Raw genomic sequence first — 24,697 nt, forward strand, 5'->3', positions numbered from 1 at the left:
TTTTTTTTTTTTTTTTCCTTTCTTTCTTCCCCTCCCCTTCTTTTCCTCCTCCTGGAGAAAGCAAACGCCTTTTATTAGCCGTGTTTTTAATTCCTGTTTATCGGGGGGAAGGAGGAGCGAGGACGGCGATGTTACGGCGATAACGCTGCCGGCACCGGGAGGCGCTCAGAAATCCTGCTCCTTCCTTTGGGCTTCGTGGTGGGGGGAAAAGGCTCGTTTCTCTCTGCTCCTTCTCCTCTTGCTTCTCTACTCCATGCATCGAAAAGCAAATTTGAGCACAATAAAATGGGAAAAAAGCACCGGAGGCCACTTGGATGCCGAGCAGAAGGCAGCCCCTGACCCAAAGGATGCCCCCCCAGGAATCCCCGCTCTGGGTCTTTGGCTGCAGCCCCTGCTTGGAGTGGAGGTGACAACACAAGGACGTGTCCCATGGGGACCGAGCCTCTGCTGCAGCTCGTCCCTGCCCCGACACCAGCCCGGTCCCCCCTGAGCCCTCCTCTCGGATCATTAATGCCCAAACCAAGGCAGCGAGCCCAGGTCGGAGGCCTGGCAGAGGCTAGGAGCACATTCCTTCCCCAGCCTCCTCCCTCCTTATCTCTTTCCTCCCTCCCCCCAAAACCACGTTCAGATCAAAGTTACTGGAACAATAAAACCCGTAAGTTAAACACGACGGGGGCTGCTCCAACAGGGGCATAAAAAAGGCAAAGGCGAGCCCAGGATCACCTCTAAAATTTACGCCTGGTGACCTTGGACCAATTAATTTGGGGGAGATCAGTGCAGACGTGCTCCCTGCACAGACTCACCTGCCAGAAGCCAAGCACACAGCGATCCCGAGAGCTTGTACCTCCCCCGGTTATTTTGGGGATTTCTTAATCCCATCACAGCGGCGCTACCGGGATTAACCAAGCCCCTGGGCTGCGACTCTCTGGCTTGGTGCAGAGGGGTGCAGCTCGCTGCCCAGGGGCTGTGGGATCAGAGCAAGATTTAGGGGGTAGCTTGGGGTTTTTTTGGGGTGCCAGACCTTCCACCGCTCACCTCGGTTCACCTACCTGCAAACCAGGGGCTGCGGCTGTGCTGTCCCACAGAAATGAGGCTCATCAGCACGTGGACACCCAGGGAGGAGCAGCATTTCCTAGGCACGAAGCAGCCCCTCAAACTCACGTTGCTTCAACCTAAAACGCGGCACCAAAGCGTGCCCTCCCGGGAGGATGGCTTCAAAGGGGAAACACGAGGCAGGAGGCAAGGAGAGAGACCCGGTTCCAAACAGTTTCACTCTTTATTTGAAGTTTTACATGCCACCAGCGCACAGGAAAGCTGCACATTCAGAACTGGACTCACCACGAGAGCACGGGGCCGGACGCAAACACGAGCATGGAACGAGCGCACGGCTGGAGGAGCCCAAGCCCAGGAGCTGGCCGGAGCTGCTCCTGGTGTCCCTTGGTGTGCCGGAGCCAGCCCCAGAGCCACCTTCCCCGGCCACCCCCTGGGTGCTGGTCACAACCCAGCTCTCCCCTCCCAGGGCATCGCCGTTCTCCTTCGATGAGCTCACCGAGCGGTTTTGGCAACGTCTCCGGCAAAGCCGAGGGTGTTTGGGGAGCCACTGCTCGAGCGATGCTGTCTGCATTCCCCTTCCCAGCAGTTTTGACAATGAGAAACAATTTCCACCCGCTGTTCGTAGCGAGAGACGACAGCAATAGGGACTCTTACACTGACATTTTATTTTCAAAGAAAAGTTTTGATAGAAAAACATTTTTCCCCAGCAGCCTTGGGCAGGGAGCTGCAGCTTCCACTTCAAAGGACGAACTTCAAAAACAAATCCAGTGTCCTAATGGTTTTGTGCTACATTACTTAATTGTCATACAGCTAATTAGCAATGCCTGATTTCACATTCGCTGTACATAGACGAAGTTCACAAAAGAAGGGGCTACTTAAAACAATAAATAAAACAAGGCACCAGGCAGCCAGGCTCCGACAGCATTAACATAAAACGTTACACTTTACCATTTAAAAAAAAAAAATGAAATAAAAACCCCACTGTAATTAAACTTATATTGATGTCTTCCTTCAGATCTCAGAGCTTTGAATTTCCACGAGGGAAGGGGGAGAAGCAACGCGGAGAGGAGCAGGGGCTTAGCGCGCACGCCCGCGCACGCATTTTGCCGGCGAGCAGCAGAGATCTTTAAAATCCCAATTATTTCCTTATCACCAAGTAAGATCGGGATCAATCGATGGTACAGCCTGACCCCTTCCCTCGAGTGTTGGGGGGGGAATTAAAAAAAAAAAAAAAGGAAAGGGAGGGAGAAAGGAGAGCGTCAGAGGTCAGCGCCACCAAACAATGGATATTGATGTCTCCATTCATTTCCAGCAGCAGAAAGGTCAATGCCTCCCTTGCTTCACGTTTTATGGCCGAAATCCTGCTGCTAACAGCAACAGTGTTAGTAGTCAGACCTCATCCATCCCGTTTCGTTATTCGGATTATTTCTACCCGGGTTGGCCATTTTGAAAATTTGACGAAAGCCGGGGGTGGGGGGGGGAGCAGAGGGGAACTGAGCCCGCTGAGGGACGGCTCTCATCGGTTTTTGGGGCTGCCTTTCCCCCCCAACCCGTGCTCTGGCTTGTCCCTCTGCCCCCTAACACAGCAGAAGGGCCGGAGGCGCCGTCCCCTCCCCATTAATCATTATTCCCCGTACATATCCCGCCTGGTTTCTATGGAAATGCTTCTCCTGCCACTGCACCCTGTACGTCTCATCGGAGGGGCCGGGGAGCTGCAGCGGAGGAGATTCGGCCCCACAGCACCCAGCCAGGCTCGCGGGGTGCCCCACAGGCAGGAGAGGAGCTGTGGCTGCCCGATAGGGACCAAAAATTGGGGAGGATTCCCCCCCAGGGGGATAAACCAATTCTCCTGCACCGATGAGGCTGCACAAACTGGAAAATGCCACGCAGCCGCAGCCGGGGCAGCCTCAGAAAAGGGTAATGGTGATGCCCAAACATCCCCACCACCAAATCCCAAAATCCCAAATCCCCCTGAGGGAGTGCTGGTGCCACCCAGCCCCCTTCCCACTGCCACATTGCAAAAAGACCCTAAAATCCACTTGGCAAGACAGCTGAGGGAGCAGTCCCCTAAAAACCACTCCTAAGAGACCTCCTGAAACACCGAGGGCTCGGTCCCACCAAGCTTCTTCCACCAAAATCACAGTCACTCCTCACACCTAAAGCCTCCCAGCCCGCAGGAACCCAAAGCCACGTTCCTAAATAGGACTTTGAACAGGAACAGAGCAAAAGACTTCTGATTTTACCCACTGCTGGGACTCGCCCCGGGACGTCCATCTCCCGGGGACCTTGCCGGGGTCACAGCGCAGGCTGCTGCTCCTGCGGTCCCCAGAGCTCGCAGGGCTGATGAGGAGAGCAGCACGAAACGCCAGCAGGGACCGGGAACCCTGCAGAGGCAGCTCCTGCGAGAAGGGCACCTTTGGTAATCGACTTCATTTATTTGAAACGATGGGAAGCAGCATCAGCAGGCGCAGGGATCGCCTCGTCAGGCGCTTACGGGTAGCAGGGGGAGATTTCCAGAGAGGTGGGGACAGAAACCAGAGGAAAGGGGGAGAATTTCTTATTAAATAAAAGCAAAACCACCAGTCCCTCTGTCCTCTCCTGCTCGAAGGCTGCACGCCGAGCGGTCTCCGAGCCCCATATATTGCTCTGCTCTGAACATATGGTGCTATGCTTAATAGCCCGGCTCTGCCAATCGGGGACTATTAGGGTGGGTTCTTTTTTCCCAGTGTAAATGTTGCAGAATATAAATTGTAATTAACACCGCTGCCAAAATAGCACTTAGAGAAAATAAGCACATTATTAACATCTGGTGGATCCTGCCTGGAGTGCAGGAGCAGCGGAAATTCGCACTCACCAGAAGAGAATTTGTAGCAGGGGTTGGGAGCCTCGGCCCGCAGTCGGGGAGCAGGGAAGGAGCTTTTAGCTCCTCGTCGCTATTTATGGGGCTCCTTTTACCACCTGTGGGTGATCCCTGCTCAGAGCTGGTAGCGTTTGCATCGGGACTTTTGACCCGTTTGCATGAATACAGCTGTCTGAACGCCGTGCTGCAGGCAACGGGATCGTGGTGCCGTAAAACCTGCCTGGTTGTCTGCCCCAGCCCAGCGGGACAGGCAGATGGGGATCGCTGGTGCTGCAGGGTGTAGGTGGAGAGAAAATCCCTGTTTGGGATGGGGACAGCCTTTCTCCTGCTGTGCACAGTACCAAACTGGTCCCCTTAGGCAGCAGAGAGCTGGCTCCATACCCTCAGCCTCCCCTCTACCCTGCCCTGAGGCTGGAGGCACAGGAGGAGACAGTGGGGTTGGTGCTGCCTGCTGCCTGACCCCCATCATTTATTCCATGAAGGAAACCTGGACGACAACCAGGCAGAGCTGAAGTGGCCTGAACTGGACAGAGCAGCGACTCGCGTGCCTGCCAAGGAGTCCATCTGATTTGCTAAAGTGTGGGAGGAAGAGAAGGGAAAAAGAAAAAAAAAACAAAAAGCTGTTGGAGAGGGAGAGAGGGATTCAAACAGCCGAGCGATGTGACAAGAGGTAGAAAGAACGGCCTCCCTGGGACAGCAGGAGAGAAAACAGTGGCGGGATGCCAAGGAGAGGGTAGCAGCCTGCTGCACGCACCAGCACAGCATCCTACCTGTGGCACTCGGGGCTCGTCTGTAGGAAGATGCAGCTGCTCCCGGAGGAGCAGGGACCGGCCTCGGTACCGGCTGCTGGTGCAGGAGGGAGAGAAGCTGAGGGCAGACAGCAAACAGGCAGGGTTAGTTTTAGCAGTGCCCAGATGTGTGGTAGTAGGTTTGTTATCCTGCTCATCCACACCATAACCTGTCCGAGTGTAGGTTGCTGCAGTCTGATTTACACCAGCAAGAGATTCCCAGCCACGTGCACATCTGACTGATGGGGAAGTAAGAAGGGAAAGTCCTCCAAAGCTGCGAGATGCTTTTTGTCCTCAAAGCTATCCCACCAAACCAGGCTTCCTATGAAACGCTGATCACAGAAGAGCATTTGGGAGGTGGCACCCTGCACAGAAAGCGCTGACAAGGAGATGGGGACATCACCTTTGGATGACACGGGGCCTCCCCAGAAGAGCACTGCTCAACACGAGACCGTGCTTAGGAGATAATGGGTGGAGAAGTTACTGGGTGATAGCTGCTTTGCAGAGGACAGACCCACTGCTCTACCCCAAAATACTCCAGCAAAACAGAAATCCGACTGCCACCCAGAACCGTCGCTCCAGGAATTCACAGCTCGGCTTTTGGTTCAGCTGTCTGATGCTTTCAGAAAAGTGCTCAGTAAATAAGGCAATATGAAAGTGATCCAGACCACTGCTGATGCCTGAGGAGGTTCTGTGGAGCGGAGAAGCTGCCTGAAATCACACTGTGAAAACGCTCGATAACATCTCTAAAATTAGCATGAGCTCAAGGCATGGGACCCGAGGACAGAACCGGCACGCTACGTTCCCATCTAAACGGCGACACGGACAGCACTTCCACCAGACAGGAGCCCCATCTACCCTAGGACAAGGATTTCCTAAATAGCTGAGAGCTTCTGCCACCAGGCCCACTGATGGGAACCGTCTCAACCAGAAGATACCATGGTCGAGGTGTTAATAACCTGGAGCTGTTACTCAAAAATTAAAGAGTCCTCGTGGTACTTCTCATCAAAGGACCGTTAGATATCTGTGATTGCATGTGTGTGCGTGTGACTACAAATGCGGGTCTGTAACACAGGAAAAACGTGATGCATTCCGATGGAGCAACACATTTGGGCCTCTTGGCTGTCTCAGGCTTTCTACTTTGCCCAAAACAGACCAAAGCACAGGATGATTTCCACCAATATCACGAAGCACGCCGCCAAAGTACACGGGGGCCCTTAAAAAACACACCGGGCAACACGGGGGGGAAGAGCGTTACTACGTCAGGTTCTCTTACCTTCATCTTGAGGAAAGGAACCAAGCAATTCATCATCAACCACAAGGAAACACTCACCACATTTCAGAAGCCTTTGAGACAGGCTTTTCAGATGCGAGCACTATCCAAGAGATGTTTCCCCACTGCGAAGGAACAGCTTTTTTGTTTTGTTTTGTTTTTATTTCGCAATTGCACCTACTGAAAGTGATTGTACAGCATCCAGCGAGGTGGCCGGGAGCTGAAGGTGGGGAAATCCAGGCCAAGGAGAAGCTATTCCACGCGTTCCCTCCAAGTGTCCCTTGCCATGCTGATCACCAGTCACCACCACAGGTTGGGGGGCTCTTCGGCCACTCGGCTTTTGAACAAGGTGATTTCATCCAAGTGCCTCATGGGGACGTCTCTGATGACCTCCGTCAAGTCCTCGTGAAGCAGAGGGAAAATGACGACGTTTAGCGCGGGGCGGTCCGCCTGGAAACTGAATCAGACACAGGTTATTAGCTGGGGAGGAATACTAAAGCTCCAGGGCAACAGGAGGGGGTCGAGTGGATAAAAACCATGCGGCGGGGGCAAGGAAGGGTGCTCAGGGGGGCAGCTGGAAGTCAGGGTCTCCCTCTCTCCTCTCTGTGTGTCATTGGGGAGCGCAGGCTGGGCTTGTGCCCTTTTCAGAGATCTGTTGAGCTGACACAAGCTTGATGAGGGCAGGGAGAGAAAGATTTAAAAAATAAATCACAACATCATGGTATTCTGAGATCCCAGCTGAGCAGGGTGCCCAGCGACAACAATTTACACCAGCTACAAAGCAGCAGCAAGTTGCAGGGCTGTTAAAAAAAATAAAATCAGGCCAGAGCAGCGCTGGGCATTCCCTCAGGGCCGAGTGGGGGATCATTGCTCCAGGCTCGGTTGTTCTGCATGCAGAGTCTGCACTCTGCAATTAGAGCACAGGCAGGTTTAGAAAGCTCAGATCTGCAGATAAGCATTTAAGAGCACACACACACACACACACACAGCCTCCTTTTTAACACAAGTGGCAGAAACCTGTCTTAGCACTCCGTGAGTTTGCCCCCAACACATGTACGTACCCCCTCTTTGCCACTTCAATTCTGGGCTCCAGTTTCTAAATCCACAGCCCCAGGGGTTTTGTCCCCTCCTAGGAAAACCTGCGGGCTCCTCCTGTCCTCCCAGCTCTTCTTGCCAACACCTCTCTGCTTTCTGGTACATGCACCTAGAATCCCAGACCCTGCAAGTGACGGGCCTGATATGACAGCACGAGAGAGGAGCAGCAGAGGAGAACAGCAAGAATTAAAGCCATCTATACAACGTATAAGGAGCCATATAAAAGCCCAAGACCCCATTAAGCAAGGAGGCTGCGTAACAGCAGCCCAGCAAGAGAACGTGGGAGAGGAGAAATTGCATTGCTTGGGGTAGCACAACAAAAGAGTTCAGCCTCCTAAAGCTGGGGGGGGGGGGAAGGAAGTTCTGCTGTAGCTTAAGGGCTACACCCTGAAGAGTAAAACACTTGTGACTATTAGCACCGTGCCACCAAGATGTTTCCACTGAACCGTGTGACAAGGGCCAGCTCGGTGTCACTCTGAGGGAGGCAGAGTCGAACTGGCAGCGTCAGTCCCTCGAGGCTGAAACGAGTTGTGTTGGGTCGAGAGAAGGGCCGGCTGCTAAACAAGCTCCTCTTACCCAGACGTGTGTCTGAAGCTCGTCTTTAGCACTGAGACGGGCAGGTTATCCTCCAGCAGAGGGGATGGCTGGAGGTTTGGCTGCTGGAAACACACCGGAGAAGCCCCAGTGCCAGCAGTGCAGACGACTGAAGAAAAGGCTACAGGAGGCTGGCATTACCTGGGGGACAGCGAGGATGCTTCCGTGCATAAAGGATTTGGAGCAGAGCTGCCAAAAAATGCTGCAGAGGAATTCCCATACCGAGTTCAGCTGCTGAGTCCTGGTGGGTTAAATTAATTTGCCTGAACCTAAGTAGCCGCAGGAGTGAGGATTTCCAGCAACAGCACTACCTGGGGCAGTTTTCTATCTTTCTGCATCACAGACTGCCCTTCATGCCTCACGCCTGAGGGCTGGCAGAAAAGGACACGGCTCCTTGGGAGGATCTGGAGGCCTGGGTAGGAGCTGAGCAGTTTCTTACTTCCCTGGCTCTACAAGAAACCAAGCAGCAAATAATCGCCGATCTGGGAGGCGGTTGGTAAAGTCTGCGGTGCAATTACAGAAAATACAGCAAATGTCTCTTTGATAGTCCCTCCTCTGCCTCAGCTCTTCATGTTCCTTATCCAACACCACAGTCCTGCAGAGAAAATCATGTTAATAGGCCGAGCTTACTGAAGTTCAGCTAGGAAGAAGCCGCGATCTTCATGAGACGCAGCCTTCCTGACCGTAACCTCCCCAAGGCAAGAAACCTCTGCCTCTTTCTTTGTATCTAGAGCCTCCCAAATTAGATCTGCATGCTGCCTTCTCACCCTATACAAGATCATGGCTTATAAGCAGCCCTGACATGTAGCTATAAGAACAAGGACCTGGACAAGTTTACACGACAATCTGCCACCAAGACTGCTGAAAAACCCCAACGCAGTAAGCGTACCTTCCAAAGAGGCCAGGGTTGTAGAAGAGGTTTGAATTTGATCTTTTTAAAAAAAGGGAAAAAAAAGAAAGCTTTGTAATTTTCTCTCCCCCTCAACAGGAAGCTGTACATTACTGCAAACCTTGTAAATTCCATCCCCCAGCAAGTTGACGCCGGAGAATTCTTTCCATGTACAATTTGCGTGATTTAAGAAAAAAGAATCAAATGCACATGGCTCGCTATTATTCTCAGCTAAACGTGCGTGCAAAGCCTCTCCTTTAACTGCCTGTTAAAAAACACCCCGATTTTAACGAGCAGCTGTCATAATGTTAAACCGGGATTAGCAGTTCCCAAAAGCAGACTCCCTCCGCAACCTCTGCTCCTCGAGTCCGTCCCCGGAAGGCAATTCCTTTCTTCGTACACCTGTCCAGGTGGGCTAGATTAAGTGAGAAGCACTTAGAGCCCTAGTTCGAAAGGCCCCCGGCACGGGGAGGAGATAACAAGAAGGGGAAGAGATCGAGTTAATGAGTTGCAGAATAGCTCCTGTAATCTTCTTGACGGTTCTTCCTCATTCCACACCTGGATGGACTTCAAACTGGATCTACCCCTGCGAGCGTGCGGCTCGTAAAACGAAAAGCTGAAGGACAGAGAGGGATATTGACCCGGGGAGACAAAAGAACTGCAGTTCCAGGCATGAAACCCTGCTTTTTTCCGAGGGAAAGAAGCCAAGGATACGCTTACTTGCTCTCTCCTACGAAACCTCCAGACTAAACTCATCATGATTAATTAAATGAAAGCAAGTTTGCGAGGCAACTGACTAGCAGCCCCTTCAAAACATGTCCTTTAATCAGAAACAACCACTGGGATACAAAGAAAATACCCCCCCGCACACATATTTTCCAGCCATAGCCTCTGGTCCAGCAGACACAACACCAAACCACCATCCATCCACCAGCAGGAACTTTTACAAGGAGGTCTCTGAAGAATCCCAGTTGGGATCTGGACACTTTGTGGGCCTGGCTGCAGCAGCTGGCTGGAATCATCCACGGAGCTGAAAAACAGATATCAGATCGTAGCCTGCTTCATACGTTCCTCCCAGCATCAACGCTGCACTCAGACCTTGAACAGGTTGCCCGTAGCTGCAAGGGTTAATGGCACTCTGTTATTTGCCTCCAAAATTATCCCAGAACAGGTGTGGACTGGACACAGGAAGGTTATTTTCAAGCGAACAGCTTGGTAAATAGCCTACCACTACGCTCTCAATTACTTCCAAGCAGCGTGGCAGGATGCAATATGTAGGTCAGGGACAAAGTCAAAAAGAAAGGGAAAAAGTCTAGAGCAAGGTCCGCACTTTAATCAGATTTCCCCCGATTTTAGCAAGACAAAAGAGTCCCTCCCCGGAATGCCTTTATCTCCTGGCAAACACTGCCGGTGTGTGCTTTCAGACACAGCTCCTTGGAGAGGAAACCAACGAGTCCCCAAACTCCACCTGCTGATATGGCCAAAGGGCAGCCCAAAGCTGCAGGAAAACCTCAGCAGAGAGCCTGCAGCCGTGGGTTGTGCCCTCCTGTCTGTCTGCACCACAAATGCCCAGAAGACGACAGCTCCGCTACCTTAGGAGCTGCTCAAACTCACCTCCAACCCCTACGGATGGGAAAAGGCAGCGTTTGGAAGCAAAGGATGTAGTTTCTCTTGCAATTTCCAGAGAAACCTAAGAAAAGCCCTGTGCTAAATTCAGGTGCTTCGGCACATCCCACTTCACGACTGCTGGCAAGGTGGCGAGGGCAGGCGAGGTGCTGTAATTAAGCACTGGCAACAAAAGAAACTCACCCCAGGTAAAACGAGGAAACACGACGCAGCGGGAGCGGATGGAGGCCAGATTTTGAAACTCCACAAACTGAGATAAGCTCATGGGAAAAGAGGCTCTAGAAAGAAAAAGGAAGGAAGGAAAGAAAGCAGGAAAGCGGGAGAAGCTTGATTTGGGGGAACAGAGGGGAACGAGCAGATTTGGACTCCGGTTTGCACAGCCCTCGCTGCAGCAGCTGAATCTCTGCTGCAGCCACGTATCCCCTCCCTCCTCCTCTTCCACTTCACACACAGGCTGGAGCGTTGCTTCCAGCAGGAGCGAGCTTCCCAGGAGGCCAGGAGGCAGCCCGAGCCACATTTCGCCCTGCGCACAGCTCTTCCACCCGCACGCACAAAGCCCCTGCTAACCCTCCGCCAGGCACGGCGTAAGTTTGTTGTTGCTGGAAGAGCGGCTCGCATCGGGGAACTCACATGTGGCATCTGTCTTGGAAGCTTCAGCCCACGTACCTGAGCCAGGCTGGGAACTCCTGTCCCCGAAGCACGGCGTGGTGGAAGGGAGCAGCTGCCGAGGGACATGACCCAAGGGGACACGACCCAAGGCCCAGGCAGGCACTTTGCTCTTCTTTTCAGGAAGGCCAGGAGGACACTGCGGGTTTGCTCCACTGGTTGTGCCCAGATCTCAGGTCCAGGGAACTGCAGGAGCTCTCTCCTCATTGACAGCGACTGCCAAGGGCATAAAACAGAGCTTTTTCTTTTTTCATCCAGGCACACCAAAGGGGCTGCGGGTGGGATTCCCCCAGGCACCCTCCTGTGTCAGCTGGGAGCATCCTTGCCACCCAGCCAGCCCCCAGAGCGCTTTCAAGAGGGGTGCAACGCCCACAGAGACCCATTTCCAACTCTGCAAGAGCACTGGTGTCGCGCAGACTTCATCTTCTCATCTCAGAAACGCACCTCTGAAGTTCCCTAGGAAAGCAGCTGCGATTCCTCAAGTCGCTTCCAGCTCCACACAAGGAGATATTTCCCCCACAGAGCATTTCCACTCGCCGTGAGCCCCGTCAGTCCAAACTCCAACCCAAGAAGGGCACAGCCGGGACTCTGGAAGTCCGTGGCACACAGCACTGCCACCTCTGCCACCGCATCGTGTCCCGGACAAGAAGCGACACGCGCCAGATGCACCCCACAAGCAGGGGGGAATTACCTCTCCGCACCGTGGTTTCCCTCTGTAAGGCACGAATGGCACTCCACCGCTTCTCCCGGGAGCTGAGGTTTGTCAGAAATGCTTCCAGACTGGGTTTCTTAACGTTATTTTGCCAGCTGAACTCTGCATCAGGCAAATGTGACCGGACAATTAGAGAGGGAGGGAACGAGAACCCAAGGAGCGACGCCAGAGCGCCCGGGACACGTCCTAGGGGAGTGCTCTGCCAGAGCAAGCTGAAAGTTATTTCCTAATCTCTTCCACAAATTAAAAAGCAACGGCAGCAACTGCTCAATTAGATTTATTTTACTATGGAAAAGCTTTAAAGCTGCAGTTAATGCTTCCGCTCAGCCTTTTACACCCGCGCGAGGAGAGAGCACGACGGTGCTGCTCCAGTTTTATCTCCCAGCCAAGACAGAGAGGAGGACGCCGCCTGAAAGCCACTTGGTGCACAAAGCCATCTTCCCCCCGAGGAGGCTTTCGGGACTGAATTCCCTTCCAAACACACGAGCTGGTAGTTGGAGCGAGTCCCTTGGGTTAGCCACAGGAATGCATTTACGAAGGGGCTGCGTTAGTGCCCCCAAAAGGAGCTACACAAACACACCAAGGCTGGGGATGGCCCCACGAGCTGTGCTGGCTTGCAAAGTATTTGAACCCACCCTGAAACAACATCCCTGGCAGAAGCAGAGGTGTCGGGGCCACACCCCGAGCACAGTCAGCCTTCGCCAAGCCCGCCAACGAATTCTTGGGTAAGGCGAGCTGACAAGGATGCAGTTTGTTATTCAGCCCGTGACAGAATGATTCAGGGGTTTCTAAGAGCAGGAAATGAAACAGACAATGAAAGCTGGAGCAGGATGCTAATGATTCACTCCGCCAGCCCAGCGATACATTAAGTCTTCTGCAATCAGACGCGGGGACGGAGCCCACAACATGCTTAGGCTAGCGGAGCGGGGTTGGCAGCTCCCGCGCTGGCTCCGGGATGCAGGGAAGCAGCACTGCGCCGAGAGGGACTTCGTCAAGGTCAGAAGGAAGAGAAGGTGGTGGAGGGAAGCAAAAACCAGCTTGGAAATCTCAAATAAGCCTCGAGTGGTGATGCCAGCTTCCTGCAGCGCCCATGCAACTGCAGCAGGGTGCTGGATGGCTCTGCAGAATTCAAAGAGGAGCTTGCGCTCCCCGACTGCCCTACAGCAGCCCCCTCCCACCCAATCCACAAGTGGAAAGGAACACCCGAGAAGGGTTTTCTTGAGGCTGAGCCCACAGTGAGAATCCCAGCAAGAAGAATAAATCAGTTGACTAGAAAAAGAAGCTGAAGGGGCTTTCAGAGCAATAGCAACAAGGTGTGGGGGGACGCACACAGCACTGATGTGAGCAGAAATTCATTTGCAATAATTTAGTTCCATGCCAAATGCCAGGAGAGGGGCTGGCTCGCTCAGCACTTTCCAAATACTTGGTTTCATCCCCAAGCTCCCACCTGGCAGCCCCGTTTCTGCAGCTGAACCCCAGGAGGCTGCTGCAGCCCTTCAGCGAGCAGCACGGCTGTCACAGCCACGCGGGGCACCGGGATCGGCAGCTAAAGGAAAGGATAGATCCAGCCAAGGGTTTCATGTTTAAAAAAATAATAATAACAACAAGCAGGGGAAAATTCATAAAATGCGACAAACGCTTGAATAGTAAGATTAATTCAGACTGAAATAGCTATTCCTGGAAAGTAGCAGGAGTCCTATTGTGAAAGTCACGTCAAACTAATCGCTGCTCACACCTGACGCTGGCAGAAGTAGGAGGGCCAAGTTAATATTTCTCTTCCTCCATGTCTTGGATCCCCAGATCAGGCAGATTGTCCTAAAACATTAAAGTTCTTTGTAATTCCCAGCACTGGTTAACCCTCAGTCATCCAGATCCCGAGGCATGGTGTTACAGAGGGACTTTGCAGAGCCATTTGCTGCAGACAGGTAGCTGGCGTGGCGAGGGAAACAAAGGCACAGAGCTTGAGCTAGGGCTGCCAGCCCTCGGGGGATGCTGCACCAGCACCCCATGCCTCCGTCCCCTCTCCCAACAAGCTACCAGACCCCAGGAGGTTCCTCCCTGCCTCTGGGAGAGGTGAGCAGGCTGGCCAAGCTGCCCCCCCACCTCCCCAAAACACAGCTTTCGCTTGCTGACCACGCCGTCTTCCACGGCTTCTCTTGAATTGCACTCCTCTAAGTCACAACTCACCTCTGTGCCTGGACACTTTTCCCTTAAGTCTCCCTGAGACTTTTCGTTTTGCTTTGTGGTGGGTTTTGTTGTTTTCTTTCTAATTTAACCGTTGCTTTCTCGGCCTTTTCCAAGGCGTTTTTCCAAGGCCTTCTCCCAGGCGTGTATTGTCTGGTACTGCAGAGTCCTTGGAGTCATTACAAGGATAGGAGCTATCTAAACCCTTAAGCTAAAACCAGAAAAATTCTAAAGGAACACACTGGAAAATAAAATCTGTCCTTGAGGCCAAGGGGACATTTGCCAAAGCATTTCCCATCCCCTCTTCCAGCCGATTTTCTGCTGGCAAGCTCCGCCAGGAGAGCAACTTGTGCACATTTGCGAGGTGCCCGCTGACCGTGCCATGGAGCAGCGCGATGCTGAAGCCATCCAAATTCCTTTTCCCGCAAGATTTTTGAGGCAGAGAAATACAAGCATATAAACACGATTATTTAGCATGCAACGCATCAGGACAGAGTAGCAGGGCACCTTCCGTAGGTCACAGCTCCATCTACTGACTGCTTCTCAATATAACAGTGTGAAAATCCTCGGGGAAAGCTGCTCGAAGCCAAGCCCCCTCCTCTGACCGCCTGGTTAGCCCGGCTTGGAGCTCCCTGCAACCATTTAGGAAGAATCCCAGCACTGCAGCTCTGCCCAGAAGGGAGAAAACCTCTCGTTTCAAGGAAATTCTTTGTACAACAAAAAATAAAGGGTTACACTTGAAGATAAAACAACCGTGGGTCCTGGCACTATGGGGTTTTAATGGGTTGGAAGTGACACTGCAATGGGTTTAACAGAAGGGTTATTTAAGCGAAGGCAGCATATGCTTTTAGATAAGCACCCTGGCAAAGTTAGGGTGCAAGCACAGAAAGGAAAACGCTGTTGTGAGATCTGCTGCTATCTGAAGCACGGCGGCAGCTGAGCACCATGTGATGGAGAGAGAAATGTCGTTTTACAGGGAAACCGTGAGCCTAGACCAGTGTGATGTGAAAGCTGAGGCAGATGGGGGCAGTGGACATGGCTCACCCAGGCTGCACGCCCCCCTCTAATCACTGGGTCCCTTCCCACGTGCACCGAGGATGTCCCTGAACCATAAAAATTACCCCTCCCCTCCACGTCGAGGAAAAAAAGAAGAAAGAAGAACGCTGCAATGATTTATCTGCCCAGAGGGAAACCGTCGTCTCCCAGGCTCAGAGGAGACCTTGCCCTTGCAAGCCTCTTGTTTGCTGATGAGGGCTCCAGACGAATTCTCTTCTGCTTACTGTGCTCCGTTGCAAAAGAGGCAGGACTGAATCAGAGGCTTTTTACGGACTGAAACACGAACTAACCTCTCTGAAACAGCAGCGAGCTGCAGCCAGAAGACTGCCCGCAGGAAAGCTGGAGAGCACCAGGCCCAGCTTGGAGCTGTCACAAGGCTAAAAGGCACGAGAACAACTTTCTTTGCAGTTCAGGAGAGCAGAAACAGATAATGCCATCCTATTTTACAGGCAAGGGGAAGAGTTTGAGAATCTGCTCAGGCTTTAAGCCATCGGTGTGGAGCTGGAGGTTCAATACCTGAGCTCCCATCACCATAGCTTCCAGCAGAGGTCTGTGGTAGAAAACTGTCCTCCACAAATCGGTCCCAGCCTCTTCTGTGAGCCAAACCCTCTGTGAATCCACATCTGGAACAGAACTGCACGGCACTGGATGGAATTTTCAAGCCCTCCCAGCCCTGCCACCTGCAGCAAATCGCTGCATACGCCCAGCCCTAGGGGACCCCCTCGCTCTCATTTCTTTTTGGAGGTGTTGGGAGAACGGGGGTGATTTCAGCCCTACCTTCTTGCTCACAAGCTGCAGTCACTTGGCTGCCCTCAGCCTAAACCAGATCATTTCCACAGCCCCACAGCAGGAACTCTGCCCCACAGCGGGACCTGAGGAATACAAATCCTTTCCCCCAGCTCCAAGGGAGGGGAGCAAAAATGCCCTCCCTGCTCTCACCTCCTCCTTCCCACTCATCCCTCGTGTTCTCCCTGCACGCACAGCATCTGCACACATCCCTCCCCTCAAAAAAAAATAAGAAAAAAAGCCACCTTCTTTCATTCTAGAGCCTTTTCCACAGGTTTCAGTCATGAACTAGCTTGCTAAGGGATTTTACTGCATGTCTCCTCGCCCTTGGAGCAGCAGATAAAACGCAGGCAAGAGAAAGTCAATTCCTGACCCCCATCAGGAGGCACATTTACGCAAGGACGAGAACAGGATCGCTGGGAAAATCAGGTGGTTAAAGGCTCGCTGATGGCTCGTGGAAGACCCCAGGCTTTGCTTACACATCATTTTCTGTATTTTGTTCCTTCCGTGTTATTGCTGGAGACAGTTGCATGAGAACGGGATCTCTGTTGCTTAGGAGAGCATCTGCTCCCACTGCTTCTCCTCCTCCTGAAGTCATAATCTTACGTGGCATCAAAATCGTTTCCAGAGCCACCAATTACAGTGTCACAGAGGATTATGACTTCAGGTGCAGGATCTGCAGTGGGAGCAGATGCTCTGCTCAGAAAAAAGAACTTCAAAAATTCTGTTTTCATACAAACGTCTCTATTAATAAGACACAAAAGGAGAGAAATAGTCTGACAGCCAGAACTGTTGCTAAATATAAAAGCAGTTTTTAACATTTTCATGAGGCATCAGCTGCTCTTTGGAAAGTTCCCAGGGTTTAAATTATTAAGAGGTACAGAATGTAGTGGGAATCCATACACAACAGAGGAAGAGAGGAGGAAGAGACTGCAGAACAGCATTTTTCTGCTCAGTAAGCAGATGTTAAAATGTTGGCCAGTGCTGCAAAGGCATCTCAGGGAGGAGGGCAGAATAAAAACCAGAAACTGTGGATTCTGGGTTCTTTCTAAGGATCCCCAAAGCACTACCAAAACCAACCCAGGACTGACTTTACCGATACAAAGCCCTGTAAAAATACAAACCCAAGGAATCCCTGACAAGGGATTCATGTAGGTGTTTCCGACAATCACTGTCCCAAAAGAACAGGGAGCCTTCTAGAGGCTGTAACAAGCAATCCCGTGTGCAGCTCAAGAGGTAGCTGATGTAGTCATAGGCTCTTCTGGATCCGATCCTCGGAAACGAGCCAAGAGTAATAAGTCAGGCTGGAGTTGGAGAAAGGCTGGGGGGAGGAGCACCCCTCAGGACGCAGTAACCACACCGTGCGATTCGGAATTTTTGTTAGAGCTTAACAGGGCAAAGCAACAGTGGGTGAGAAAGAAAACAGATCGAAGGTGGAGAAAATGCCTGATAGAAGAAAAATAATAATGGAGAGTCTGCTGCATAGGAAATATTTTGTTAGATGACTGCCGCTATTCGATTCCAAAATGCCAGGAGTAATTAAAAGCTCTCTTTTCAAATGCAGTTCACGGCTCACACAAACGTTTCCCACCACGTGAGCCTCAGAGCACTGCAAGGGGCCAAGCGAAATGCATTTAAGAACTGCCAAACGTGCAAAGGCAGTTTGTACCAATTCTTCCCCCCCCCCTTATTCTCCGCCGAAGAAAAACCCTTCACAACAACCCTTTAAAAAGGCTTTGAATTGTACTAGCAGGGGATTATCAGTAAGTGACATTTACAAGTGATTAGAGGACGAAGAATTATCTCAGTCACTTGTGGGAAAGGAGGAAAGCTTCAAGGTCAAACCTCTCAGTGCTTCAAATGTCGGCAGATGTTTTGTTTACACGAGAAGTGCCGTTTGATTTATGACGGGGCCGTACATCCAGAACTTCAGCTGATGGAGCTGCAGAGAACGCGGGTGGGAACGGAATCAAGAATTCGTACAATAACTTCAAACGTTTCACTGATTGACTCCTATGAAATTAAGAGGCTATTTCGTGCTCCAAGCAGTTACACGGTACCTATTAGCTTCTTAGAACAAGTGCTCCAAGCCAGGAAACGGGAGATAAACCTCGAGCAGCTCCAGAAATCCCACAGCCACCCCTTTTTCCTCACTCACCTCCGGACAATGGACTGCTGGAGGTTTCTGCAGACGGTGAGAGATTCTCCCATAAACATGTGGCACATGACGACCTCGAGGCAGCTGGCCATGAATGACATCACTGCGTCAGACTGCAGAGTCCCGCTCCGGGAGACGATGCAAAGCCTCTGGAGAGAGGAGCAGTGGCTCAGCGCCTGGAAGAACTGGGCGCCCGCGCTGAAGTAGGGCTGCTCCAGCCTGCGGGAGGAAAGAGAAACAAGTCAGGGGGCAGCTGGGGCTTAGGGATGCTTTCAGGTAAGAGAGAAGATGGCACATTTGCAGGGGGTTGGCAAATGGAGCAGCCAACGTCCACCAACCTGTTCCACCTGCACACACAGCTTCTGCCTGCTGGTGCCAGCGGTAGGGCACGAAATCCTGACGTTGCAAGCTCAGACATCCCACTCGAATGACATCAGGGAGACAAACACACAGAAAGGCCCTACGATGCTGTAACCCTGCTCCTGAGAGGGTTCCTCAAAGGCACGTTGGGTGAGGTGGGTCTGAAAGCTGAGCAGCAGACTGATTCTGGTCTTAGGACAAACATAGGTAAGAAAAGCTGGGCTGACATCTACTTATTTAGGGACTTACGGCCCCAGCACACCCACCCCTGCTCTGGTTAGCTTTAGTTTACTGCCTGGAGAGAAGCAGGCGTGAAAAACTCACAATGTGCACGTGGTGATGCAGACCTCGTGCCTCTGGGCCAGCACTGACCACCTCCAGCCCTGCCTGGTCAGAGGATGGGAAAGAATTGACACTATTTAATGGAGAATTGATGCAAAATTTACTTTAAATACTCAGCCCAGGGATCAGAGATTGGATTTTCCTGCCGTGGATACTCCCAACGAGGGGTCTGTGCCCCAGCTAGCAGCACACCCCAATGCCCCCCGACCTCAGAGCATGTGGGCTGCCCAGTCACTGGGTCAGCGGGGCCGAGAGCTCTGCCAAGGTGAATCCAGCAGGTGGGAACAATCCATGGGGGTCAGTTTACAACACCTGAAGAGACCCTCACAGCCCACCAGCTCCTTGAGCAAGAGCTTGAAACGAATATTAAGGAAACAGGAAGCTTCTCCAATTTTTCAGCAGCATTACTGGCCCAAAATCGGTTTAGGACAAAGCACAGAAGCCCCCACAACCTTACAGCAGGTTTTTAGGTTAATCCCTGTAGGGACACGCTGCAGTACTGCCTCTCGCTCGCTAGATGACAATGTTGCTCTGGAATAGCCCTGAAACTAACGCTCAGCCCGGAAGGTGGGGAGGGGAAAAGGGGGAGATGCACCAGAGGATTAGTTAAATGAAAAAAAAAGTGCATTATCAGGAGGAAGCGCTGAGCATTAAAAACCTTTTAAACCTATTTAAAACCTTAGGCTTCGCCCAAGGAACCACGAGAGTTCCCCCTGAATCGCCTGGCTGTCACAAGGAGAGTCCCTCGCTCATCCTTCCCAGAGGCTGTGCGCTGCCTCCCATCTTCAGTGCCCACAGCCTCCATTTCGGAGGCTCTGGGAGCTGGGAGAAGCAGCGCTGCACGCCCGAGCCTCCCTCCCCTCATCTCAGCTCTTCCAAGGGCATTCAGCCTGCTCAAGGATAAATAAATATCCACGCACGTGACCCGAGGCATTAAGCAACCGAATCTCCAACAGCATCTCCGACAGCTGCTGTCCCTGGGATGAGAGCAACGCTCCTCGCCTCCTGAAAACGGGACGTGGTGGGCAAGGGAAAAACAAGAGGGGTTTCAGCTACCTCTTCACTGTTGGGATCATGCACACAAACAGCAGCCTCAGCTGACGAGCAGTGATTTTAGTCACGCTGTAATTAACTGTCTTTGTGGTCACAGGCATGCACCATGAGAGGATGACCTTGTTTTTACTGTTCTTGGGCATTTTAGACCTCTTTTGTGAATGGATAATGACCAGACCTCATGGGTCTGCTGGTTTCACCAACAGAAATTGATTTGGGGGGAAAAATAAAATTAAAAAATAATTTAAAAAAAAATGGTGGTTTTAAAATACAGGCCAAAGGTAGAAAAATATTGCAATAGGGCTTTAAGTTATCTAGACATTGTAGGAGTCTCTTCCATCCTGGAAGTTTAGGAGATGTACGTGTACACAAAGCCAAGAAGTCAGCGAAGGCACGTAACATTTAACCTAGCCCTGACAGCTAGCTCCCAAATATGCTGCGTCCACTCTTCCTTATCTAAAAGGAAGGCAGTTGCAGCACAGAGACTTTAAGCGCTTAAAACACTGGTTAAAAGGCATATCCTGAGCCCTCGAGAACAGCACGAGATGCCTTCCTGTGCTCCTCAGCTCTGGAAAGAAAACAACCAGTTTGCAAACCGTTGCAGCAACTTTTGACCCATTTTTTTGAACAGAGGGCGATCAGAAGAGGAACACTTGCAGTTTTTACACAAACCACGCGCTCCATTTCTGGAGCTCCACAAAGAAAACGGAGATGTTCGATGGCAGCCCCTCACCTGAGATCTCTCAAGCACTTGCAGTGTTTCAGCATGTCCATGAGAGCAGACATGTAGACCACCTTCCCCATCATGCCCAGGTTGGCCAGCGAAAGAGTCCGCAAATGCTGGCACTGCAATCCGATGCTAACGAGCCCAGAACCAGTAATGATATTTGGCAGTTGTGCTAGGGTGAGGCTCTGCAAATAAGTCAACTGGCTAATGGCAGCCACCTCTGAATCCCCCACGCTTTGCGCCCGGACGCAAGGAGGCAACGAGTTCCGAATGGCCGGCTCGTTGCGGGGCATGGCAGAGGAAAAACTGGACCCTATTATCTCCAAGGTTTCCAAAAACCGGAGGCTTCCCATCAGAGTCCAGAACACCGAAGACTCTATCTTCTGATTCGCCTGGTCCGTTAAGTTCCTCGGGTACGTCTGTATCCCCACCCGGACTTTCTTTCCAAAGGTTTGGGGCGCCGCATTGGGCTGCATGGGAGGCTTTTCCACGTTTGCAGCAACGTCTGTGATGGAACAAACCGGGAGTGCTAGCGAGAGGAGGTGCTTTAGCCTGGACAGAAGCTGGCACAAATGATTCCCTATGCTTTCTGAGCTGTGGTGGTGAGCTGCAGAGAGGTTGAGGTGTCGCAGGTTGCAGCAAGACACTACCAGGCTTTCCAGAATGCTGCTGTCAATGTCATCTTCTGCTTTTCGGAACAAGGACTCCGGAGCCAGACAGTGAACGCAGCCACTGAGGTTCAGGCTGGTCAAGCTTTTAAGATCCTTCCCCCCATTAATAACTCTCTGGATCAGGTGGCCACCAGATAAGGTGCATCGGCTAAAGCTGAAGTAGAAAGGGTTGTTGAACTTCAAGTGTTGCAGGAGCCCGGAGCCGTTAATCCAGGCTTTGGGCAGTTGTAAAGCATCCAGGCGTACGTTTCGAGCCATGGAGTCCAGGAGGTTTTTAGTGGCTCCAGTCTCAGCGAAACTACCAGGGGCAGAAATGAGGAAGGCGTGCAGGTTCTCAGGCGTCCGATCACTTAGCACCGCCAAGTACAGCCTCACCACCTCCTGATTAACGTAGCCAGGAGCCAGCCTGGCATAGAAGACGCGAAGGTTCTGGTAATGGGGCACGTTGCTCTCACCTACCATTAGCTGCCCGGAGAGCATAAAACCTTCTCGCGAGCGATCAAGGATCTCAAAGTAAAGCAGCAGTTTCTCAAGGCTAGTGCAGCACGGAACGACACCGTATGACGGGGTGTAAAGGGTTTGCTTCAATTCCGAGACACGGCTAAGAGTGGCTTTACACTCACTGCTTAGCTGACTGGCATCGAAACCCGGGTTTACATCTATCGCCAGGGAGCGCAGGTGCTGGAGGGCGGACAGCATCTTTGAGAGGCGGAGAGAAGTGATGTGGCACCCAGACAAGTTCAGTTTTACCAGGTTCTTGCATCGTATTACATGATCAATAGTGGAGCTGGGCAGCCAATAGCACCCAGCCATGTTCAGCTGGTAAATCTCTTTTCCGATATCCCTCATCAGTTGCTTCACTTTGTCTTTGTTTACCTGTGCTCAAACAAAACCAGATTCAATGAGATACATGGCAAGTGTGTACTGACTCAGTTTCCCATCTGAAGATGGGGTTAACACTGGCTAGCACTTAGATTACGTGGTTCATCCAAGGGCCTTGGAACACTAGCACAGCCTAAGAATCATTAAAGCACCGCTTAATCTGCCATGCTTTGACCTCTTAAGATTACACTTCCTTTAGCTTCTCAGGCTGTGAGTTCTGCATTACTGACTGCGAGGCCAAAATCTGTTCAGCAGCTGATAGCGGAACGGAGGACGATCTCCATTTTCTAACAGCAAAACTAGTTCAGCAGAATTATCTATGGAAACTCAAAGAACGCTTTCACTCTCCTTCATCGGCTTTCTTCTTTTGGAAATGAGGAAGAGAAGCTTAGGCTTGGCGATACGGTCCTCATAACATGTATCACCCTTCATTCCTAAGCTTTATTTTTGTTACAATTCAAATACATTTTCCTGCTTAGCTGACTGCATGCCTGACAGCAGCATGCACAAGTTTTTCTGCTCACATAGATTTCTTTGTGCAACAGCATGGAAAATGTATTTTGGGAAAATGGTATCTTCATACAGCCATAGTCAAAAGCAGCTATAAATGGCAAGTCAAGTTTACTTTCATTTGGCCTCCAGAAAGGAAGATATATAAAATACCATCAATGAAAACTATCTAAGGGAGCACAGAGCTGTCCTAACAAAGCATTCTGCAAAACAAATGCTTTTATAAAACAGTTTATTGTTTATTTGTTTTTCAGAGTTCAAGAGCACGACATTTATGCAGACACACTGAAATACTCTATTTCTTGGCATTTTTTCAGAACACAGACTTGTCGTCACAGCTAACAGAAGAAGCAAGCTACTCTCCCCACCTTATAGTCTTTCTGAAGTAAAACTGTATGGGTTAAGCTCTTGTCAAGGCAAAGCGTTGCGAGTTTCCTGCAGGTTTTCCGGACATTCAGGACAAGGTCTGTGCAAGGGACGTAGCTCAGGATGTGCAAAAGGATCTCATCCGAGAACTCCATCAGGTTGACACCATTACTTTCCTCCTCGCTCTCCCCACTTACAAGCTCCTGGAAGAGAAAAAAAAAAGAAAAAGAAAAAAAAAGAAAGGCTACCAGTTCACAGACTTCAGCAAAGCTTGTGAGAAAACAGACACTCTGTGTCTCAGTAGGGTTTATAAAGATAAAACAGAACCACTTGAATCATTAAATACTTCCCCCCTGCCTTGAGAAACCCAAACCTCTCCTTCAAAAGACCATTCTGAGGTGGTGCAAAACTTCACACAAAGCCACAGTATCTTTAGTCACCTTTTTGCTGTGGGCTGCTTAAAAAATAAATCATTTACCTTCATTCCTCCTCTGCCACTGACTTTGCAGTCGGAAAAGCGTCATTTTGGAAAAGCGATCCTTTCAGAATATAACCCAGCAATCCCTTCTCACATCCCTCCCCAAAGAGCAATCCATTCCCGTAACCTTACGAGTTATGTAACTGCTCATATATATCAAAAATAATAATAAACCTGCAGGTTTAAAGCCCAGGATTGGGTACCCCATCTCTTCTGCACCACACCACGCCGTAACCGTGCCAAACCTCCCTCACCCCACAACCCCTCCATCACCCCCCAGATGCTCCTGCCTGGCCCCTAGTCCACCCCATCGCACCGAGGCGGTGTTTTGGGGCTTAAACCCTGCTTTTAACGAAGCTCGAGTGGAAATTAACGCAATGCCAGCCCCTGAAGGGGAAGGGGATGCCCTGGCACCACGTCGCAGCACCCACAAAACCCCACAGCGCATCCCTACAGGAGGGCGACCCCTGAGGACCGGGTGCTCAGCCCAGCCCCGCGGGCAGCCCCCTCACCACGGGGACCGGCTCCAGCCCCTGAGGGGAGCCCGGTTGCCCCCATCCCGGCGCCGGCCGCGGTTACACCGGCGCTCGGAGGCCGGGGAGCGGCCCCTCCGCACCTCACCTCACCACAGCGGAACATGACGGCGGTGGCGGCGGCGGTCCCCTCGCCACACCGGCCACCGCTCAAACCCGCCGCCTCCCGGCCTGGCTCCCCGCCGGTCCGGCTGCCGCTCGGTTCTTCCGGCGCTGCCATGACCCGGCTTCCGCGCCTCGCCACTCCTCCGCCGCCCCGCGCCGCCATCTTGAGGCGGGAGCGCGGGAAGGGGGCGGCCGCCTCCCGCCGCCATCTTGAGCGCGGCGCCGCCGCCATGTTGGGGGTGGCGGCTGGGCGCTGCCTCCCTCACAGCGGGGTGCGGGGCTCGCTGCTCGCCCCCCCTCCGGTTTACAGGGCTCGGCCCTGAGGTTGAAATTAAGCACTGGTTTCTTCACTTCTGCCCAGCTCTGGTGGTGCTGAGAGCCGAGCCAGCAGGGCAGCCTCCCTGCCTCCTCCCGGTCTCCTCCGCCACCTCAGCGGCTGACTCACGCCAAGCCCGCGCCCCACGAAACCTCGAGGCTGCTCCCTGAGTGAAAATCCACCCTGTGCCCAGCCGTGACTCAGCCAACAGCAGCATACGGGGCACGGAGGGCTTGGCTAGTCACCCTAGTGGGGTATTTTGCAGCCTGAGGGGCATTTGCTGTATTAGTGCCCTGCCCTTCAGTGCAGGCAGCAGGCAAATGATCCCATCCCTGTCCAAAGTGGTTTTGTAGGCTGGGAGCAGCTTGGGGTGACACCCCGAGCACTAAAGGATGTGATCCTAACAAGATCCCAACATCAGTACTATCCCCTGCCCTCCAAAGCATCCACCCCCCCCCCCCACAAACCCCTTATGTAAACCAGCTGGCTTCAACCTCGCAGGTCATTTATGCAATGAGCATAACCTGGGTGCTGATGAGACTGAATTTTCCCCCCCTGGCAGCAGGTGTGAGGCAAATCCCACACGGGTGGCCATGCAGAAGTCACCCCGAGGT

At 52.0% G+C, this 24,697-nt stretch overlaps 1 protein-coding gene across 3 annotated transcripts; it reads right to left on the reverse strand.

Annotated features, from left to right (window-relative positions):
• Nucleotides 1–1,257: 1,257 nt before the first annotated feature.
• On the reverse strand, nt 1,258–24,511 carry FBXL18 (F-box and leucine rich repeat protein 18). 3 transcript variants are annotated; one of them, XM_027469575.3, is made up of 5 exons: nt 23,751–24,507; nt 22,654–22,854; nt 20,229–21,769; nt 17,741–17,959; nt 1,258–6,431 (listed from the first exon to the last, which is right to left on the reverse strand). In XM_027469575.3, the coding sequence occupies exons 1-5, from the start codon at nt 23,997–23,999 to the stop codon at nt 6,275–6,277; spliced, it is 2,367 nt and encodes a 788-aa protein (XP_027325376.3). In that variant the 5' UTR covers nt 24,000–24,507; the 3' UTR covers nt 1,258–6,274. The 3 variants fall into 3 exon arrangements, with proteins under 3 accessions (XP_027325376.3, XP_071880016.1, XP_071880017.1); XM_072023915.1 differs by lacking the exon at nt 1,258–6,431 and adding an exon at nt 6,504–8,258 and having other exon boundaries at nt 23,751–24,511; XM_072023916.1 differs by lacking the exon at nt 1,258–6,431 and adding an exon at nt 16,379–17,524 and having other exon boundaries at nt 23,751–24,509.
• Nucleotides 24,512–24,697: the final 186 nt, after the last annotated feature.

Source organism: Anas platyrhynchos, chromosome 15, assembly GCF_047663525.1.
Source record: "Anas platyrhynchos isolate ZD024472 breed Pekin duck chromosome 15, IASCAAS_PekinDuck_T2T, whole genome shotgun sequence".
Lineage (NCBI taxonomy): Eukaryota > Metazoa > Chordata > Aves > Anseriformes > Anatidae > Anas > Anas platyrhynchos.